This window comes from Mauremys mutica, chromosome 1, assembly GCF_020497125.1.
Source record: "Mauremys mutica isolate MM-2020 ecotype Southern chromosome 1, ASM2049712v1, whole genome shotgun sequence".
NCBI classification, from domain to species: Eukaryota; Metazoa; Chordata; order Testudines; family Geoemydidae; genus Mauremys; species Mauremys mutica.
In genome coordinates this window covers 144,270,906-144,277,567 of record NC_059072.1, presented here as the reverse complement: position 1 = coordinate 144,277,567, position 6,662 = coordinate 144,270,906, and the positions used below count along the sequence as shown (strand labels likewise).

At 46.3% G+C, this 6,662-nt stretch overlaps 2 protein-coding genes across 2 annotated transcripts in view; one reads left to right on the top strand and one right to left on the bottom strand.

Moving 5' to 3' along the window:
- Positions 1-3,757: 3,757 nt before the first annotated feature.
- The window catches only part of LOC123348125 (antigen WC1.1-like), an 84,879-nt gene continuing 81,974 nt past the window's right edge, over positions 3,758-6,662 (bottom strand). The window contains exons 15-16 of the mRNA XM_044985562.1: positions 5,488-5,640; positions 3,758-3,882 (exon numbers count right to left, since the gene is read on the bottom strand). Coding sequence (XP_044841497.1) covers positions 3,758-3,882; positions 5,488-5,640 — 278 coding nt within the window. The remainder of the gene's footprint in view (positions 3,883-5,487; positions 5,641-6,662) is intronic.
- LOC123355875 (60S ribosomal protein L15-like) lies at positions 5,958-6,639 on the top strand. The gene has a single exon (XM_044998702.1). The coding sequence runs from the start codon at positions 6,029-6,031 to the stop codon at positions 6,587-6,589; it is 561 nt and encodes a 186-aa protein (XP_044854637.1). The 5' UTR covers positions 5,958-6,028; the 3' UTR covers positions 6,590-6,639.

The window sequence follows — 6,662 nt, the reverse complement described above, 5'->3', positions numbered from 1 at the left end:
AGGAATGTGCTAGAGTAGCTTTGACAAGCAAACCTACAGCTCCCCCTGTAAAGTGCAAACTGTTCCAAAGGTAACCTGTTCCCGGAGCACACTGCTAGAGGGAAAGGGATCTCCAGTGACCCAGCTGCTGCAGGGGCAGAGTGGCTGTACTCCCACGATACTCACCAGATGATTAAAACAGTGTATTGAAGATTTGTAGCTCATACAGTGTTTGACTACAAGTGACACTGAATGTGGGAAATGAGTGGAAGGAGAGAAACCACTTTCTTCCTTGATCTGGCCATGCTGGAATGGGTCCCTGTCTCATCTTGATGAGTTGCCACATGCTGTGGTTTCTGCACCTGCAATCTGCATGTCTAGAAGCTTAATCACCAGTCTGATGGGAAACATCTGGGGCTTTATTTTCAATGCCTGAAGCAATATCTCTGTATCTTGGTGTTTGATTCTGTCTATGCCATTTCACAGCTTCCCATGGTTGTGTGAATCAAGGTCACTGCACAACAGCTCCACAAGCAGAAACTGAAATGATTTATTAACAAATAGTATCAGAGGGGTAGCCGTGTTAGTCTGGATCTGTAAAAGTGGCAAAGAATCCTGTGGCACCTTAAAGACTAACAAATGTATTGGAGCATGAGCTTTCATGGGTGAATACCCGCTTCGTCGGATGCAGGTTCCAATTCCAATGAAGTGGGTATTCACCCAAGAAAGGTCATGCTCCAATATGTTTGTTAGTCTATAATGTGCCACAGAACTCTTTAACAAATAATAATGCACTGAGACTCTCCCCACTGCAGACAGCCTTTCACAGGCCCTCACAGATGCTTGATTAAAAAGCTGCCTGACTGTCCTGGGGGCCAGCAACTCAGGTTTCGTCCCACTAGTGTGACAAATAAGTTCTTTGCTCTCTCCACTGGGAAATCCCTGCCCCCAGACATTCAAATCCACGGAAAGTGAACAGGAGCATCTGAGCCGTCATGAAGGGAAAGAAGGAGAGTCCTGTATTTATCCAGGACCCAGACAACAGAGGGGATCATAGAACATGCCTTGAATTGCACCCTGCTGTGAAGAAGAAGCCAATACAAATAACAGAGACCTGGTGGGCTATACTGCCTCTGATCAAGAGAATTAAGTGACTGAAAAGAAGGTTTGCAGTATGCCAATGTAAAACACATGAAGGTCATGCAGTGAGAAGATTATAGAGCTGCAGATACCTGTAATGAGTCCACTTCACTGACAAATCATTGAAGTCATGGATCAAAACACAAAAGGAACTGGGCACTAGGCACCGATGCTAGCTGGGGTTTAGGAGCAGTTGGGGAGATAGAAGTTACACACATTGAAAACCTCACTGACAGATTGGGAAACCACTTCAATAATAGGAGGTAACAGCACCACCTTACATTTTTCAGGCATTTCCCTGACTTACCAGTATCACCATTTTCAGCCAGCTGGCTCTCAGCTAAGACCACAACAATGCTAGAGTATGGGACTGCAGCATTCATGTGAAATGGGAAAAAAACCCTCCTGATATTGCCATGGTCCAAGACATCTCCAGCATCACGCTCTTCCCCAGTGGCCCAACAGACTCTGGACATGAGCGGTTATGGAACAGAGCCTAACAGAAGGGCACAAAAGATCTCCCAACACCAGAGCTGGAAGAAGAACGGGCAGAATGTGGTGAACCTTTGTTGGAATATTTTCCCCCTTTTTGCTATGTTTAAATTCAAATTTTTGACAAAAATAACAAAATTGAAAACTTTAATATTTCTCCTCACCCTGTCTTCCTTGTCCCTCAGGAATCTCTGGAAGAAAGGAATGGAGTCATTTTAGGGCAGTACCCTGCACCTCAGCCATGACGTGCAGGCAAAGTGAGAAAACCAGAGAAGTTGATGGCAGATGTAAGAGAGCCAGCACAGCTAGGAGATCATCAACTCATGAAATCAGAGCAGTTTCCGTGCCATGCCCAGGATTTGTCCAGACCAAAATAACTCAGGTACAGCAGGAGACCTCAGGTGACATCAGAGTAGCTTCCCCCTAACCTGCTCAATTAAATTACCCAGAACATAGACAGTAAAGGCTGAGAAATGAGAGCTTGAAGTCATGGCTTCTTGAGCATGTGTCTAACAATGGATCATTTGAGTGAGGATGGCTCTGTGCTCTTCCATAGCAAGGCATTAATGGTCTCAACCAGTAGTAGTGAGCCACAGCAACACAGCATTTAAGGCACCCAGGGTTGCAAGGCAGGCACTGACTGAACCCCTTACTGGCCTGGGTTATCCCAAAGTGTCTTCTATGGCTAAATTATTAACCTATCTGTGCCTCAGCTCCCCACCTGTACACTGGGGACAATGATACTTACATAACTCACAGGGATGATGTGGGGGTAAATTGATGAATGTCTGGGAGAGGCTGAGATATTATAATGATGGGGCTGTAGGAGTACCTACATAGTTCAGTTGCTAGAAATTGTAGAACTCGGCCAGGATGCTTATTTACTTCTGTATGTTTTTGTTTCCAGTACAGGGAATGGACATGATCATACTGTAACCAAAACCCAGTAGGGCTGTTTTAATTTCCATTTGCTTGCTCTTTCATTAGTGACACTGATACAATTATCTGACTACTTTGGTGGAGGGGTGTTGTAGATCTGGCTTTGTTATCTCACAGCAGGGATTCATATTTGCCTTTCAAAGCTTAGAAGGGACCATTCTGATCATCTAGTCTGACCTCCTGAATAACACAGATTTCACACAGTAATTCCTACATCAAGCCCACAGTTTTGGTTGAACTAAAGAGTATCTTTTAGAAAGAGAACCAGAACAGCTAGTTGCAATTGTTTCTCCCACAGGATCACAAAACCACCTGAACCCTCTTTCTGTTCCACTTGAAAGTGAGCTTCTTAAATCTGCCTTCAGTAGCATAAGCTCACAGAATGTCATAAAATAAAACTGAAAATAAACCCCCATAACCCTCCATAAGAATCCATATGCACTTTTTCCCCAGGAGGAAGGATGGAGAATGATCCACATGTGATGAAAGAAAATCCTATCACTTCATGTATCTCTAAACAATGCTCTGATGCCACAGTGACAGGAATAGTATGAGAATTTGTAGGGCAAAGACAAGACTAGGGGCCTAATCATGTGTGTGTGTGCTCATTAAGGTACCTGTAAGTAACCTCCCATTTATTCTCCTGGATTTCAGAGGAAAGTCTGGAGTCTGGATTGAGGGTAATGGCACTCTCTGGCGTTAGGAATATTTTGTTGCTGGGTTTCTCACTGTTACCACACCCCTGATAGAACATTCACTCACAGTGCAGTGCCCCATTCTGGAGCCAGCGATAACTGAGAAGTGACATTTTAACATTATTACTTTTTGGAGATTCAGTCTCCATCTCCCTCCCTGCTGGTCCCCATGGAGCCACCCAACAGACCTCAAGAGAGAAACATCAGCCCTGGAACAGATCTTCAAAAAGGCTTTAATAAGAAAAAGCAAAAATTCACAATGAAGAAATGTTAGGAACAAAAAAGCAGGCTGTCTGATCAACGGGAAGTTACAGGGGAAATCACAGCCCATGTCTCAGTCCCACTTATTTCTTGCATCTAAACAAAACTGAAATAAAAAAGCTATTGGAAGTAGTTCCCAGGCAGGGATTGTCTCCAATTCCCTCATGGGTCAATAAGCATTTGGGACAGGAAGAGTCTAACCATACAGCATTTACATCCTCACAGGATATTTCATCTGAACTCAGCCGTTCTTATATCGATGTCCCAGAGATGCCATCATCAATGTCATCATAACCTGGGTCATGAGGAGGTGAGGACAGGGTGACCCTCTCAGCCCCAGAGGCCCCTTCGCTTCTTAGTGAGTGCAGATTCCAGCCTGAAAATAGCAAGGAGGTCACATTACAGTCAATGTATCCATTCTCTACCCATGTGCATAATGGATGGGCAACATACAGGATGGGCTGTGAATCAGCCCCCACCCTCAGTTCCTCTAAGCGGGCCTCTGGCAAGTTTAATCCATTATCTCTTTCTGTTCTTCAAAGAAAACATGTGGAGATTCTCTGTGTTCTGATGTAATCCACGCAGCTCCTGGGTGTGGTGGTCTGTCCCAGATACTGGCAATGAGAACACTTGGGCCTGGTCTACACTGGGGGGGGAGGGGTGTTCGATCTAAGGTATGCAACTTCAGCTACGTGAATAGCGTAGCTGAAGTCGAAGTACCTTAGTTCGAAGTACTTACCCATCCTCATGGCGTGGGATCGACATCCGTGGCTCCCCCGTCGACTCCGCGAGTTCCAGAGTCGACGGGAGCACGTTCGGAGTTCGATATATCGCGTCTAGATGAGACGTGATATATCGAACTCCGAGAAATCTATTGCTACCCGCCGATATGGCGGGTAGTGAAGACTTACCCTTAGAGAGTTAAATGACTCTACTCCACCACAGCCTTAGCTACCAGCCAGCTGGCTTTTAGCTCATGTGGTAGATGCTCATGCTCTAACCTCCAGAGGGCCAAGGTTCAATCCTGCCCGCTGACAACCGCAGTCTGTCGGTGTTACACTGAGAGCTTCCTGGTGCAGGAGAAGTGTGGGGATAGCAGTGAGCTGGTGACAACTCCCTGATAGCCACTAGGGGCTGCTGTAACTCCTGACATCTGATATAGTCCCTAAGGGACCACACGTCAGCAGAGACCTGGTGGCTGGAGCAGAGTGGGGACCCTAGCCCATGGGACATGCCTAGGCATCACAGATCTCACCTACCTGCACAATGCTTGTTTGCACATTGTTCCCATCAAGACCAAAAAAATGCACATTTCATCCCAACCCAGTTTCCCCTGAGCTGCAAAGTGGGAGCTCAGCCATGGGCCCCAGCTCTGATCCTATGATAATGGAGACATGAGCATTGGCCCAATAAACCCAGGGTTGTGAGTTCAATCTTTGAGGGGGCCATTTAGGGATCTGGGTCAAAAAAAATAGTTGGGGATTGGCCCTGGTTGAGCAGGGGGTTGGACTAGATGACCTCCTGAGGTCCCTTCCAACCCTGATATTCTATGATTCTATGACATTTACATATTGAAGAGAGTGATTTCAAACCTGATGCCAGGCTACTAATTAACCACACTTCAGGGACCTGCTCTTCCCAGTACCATGAAGGGCACTGATACCTGGTTTGGGGAAAGGCACTTGGGCCCCGATCCTGCCAATGGACCAATGTAATTTTGATGATTTGAACAGTCCCACTGAAGCCAGAGAGACTATTCACGTGAGTAGAGTGACAGATGGGATCAAATATTTTTAGGATCAGGGACCTTATCTAGGAAATCTTCTCTCTTTCTTGTTTTATGTCCATTTAACTCTGTTTAGTAAAAGTCAGGGTGGGGATACAGCTGGGAGTTTACCAATAACTGTATTTCAGTGCAGTGACAGTGACCTCTAGTGGCCAGGAAAGGCTCTTCCAGGTGAGTTGTCCACATTCCACTCACCAGTCTGTGAATCCCAGTTCCTGACACTTTCCCCATGGGTCACAGTGACTTCCTGGGCACTTGGTCCAGGACCAGGATTATCTTCAGGGTCAGAAATTTCTCTGGCATCATCATAACCATCCCCTGGGTCATCTCCAGGCAGGGAAGGGACCTCTGAAATAAAAATATGAATTAATGGAAATGAGAAGAGGCTTTCCACTGAACAGAGAAATAAGCCACATGCCAGGTGTGGCAAATGAGGGAGTTATGTGTATTACTTCTTATGAATGCCACATACACCTCAATTTAGCTGTTTGATATTATCCTGCCAGACTGCACAGAGAAAATCAAAGGAGGTTATTGGAGGGGAAGCAAACAGGAAACATAAAACTAACAAAGACATGGCTCCTTAAGGCTATGAGGGGAGCTGTTAACTGTGGAATGCCCCTCCCTGGCTCCAGCCAGGCTAGTCTGGGTTCCGGCTTTGGGCGCCATCAGGTAAACAAACATAGGTGCCTACAAATACATCCAAGAGCTATGGAGGAAGAAACAGTCAGACGTGATGCGTTTCCTCCTGCGTGTCCGCTGTTGGCAGTATCGCCAGTTGTCTGCCCTGCATCGAGCTTCCCGACCAACCAGGCCAGACAAAGCCCGTAGACTGGGATATAAGGCTAAACAAGGTTATGTTATCTACCGCATTCGTGTTCGCCGTGGTGGTCGTAAACGCCCAGTCCCAAAATGTGCTACCTATGGTAAACCTGTAAATCATGGTGTTAACCAGCTGAAATTTGCCCGGAGCCTGCAATCTGTAGCAGATGAGCGTGCTGGTCGCCACTGTGGGGCTCTGAGAGTGTTGAACTCCTACTGGGTGGGTGAAGATTCCACATACAAGTTCTTTGAGGTAATCCTGATTGATCCATTCCACAAGGCCATCAGACGCAACCCTGACACCCGATGGATCACCAAACCAGTTCACAAACACAGAGAGATGCGTGGGCTGACATCAGCTGGCAGGAAGAGTCGTGGTCTTGGCAAGGGCCACAAATTCCACCACACCATTGGTGGCTCCCGCCGCGCTGCATGGCGAAGACGCAATACCCTGCAGCTCCACCGTTACCGCTAATTCTTGTAAATGTCACAATCTAATAAAGCTTGAGAGAGATCTTGAATTTACAAAAAAAAAAAAATTCTCCCCA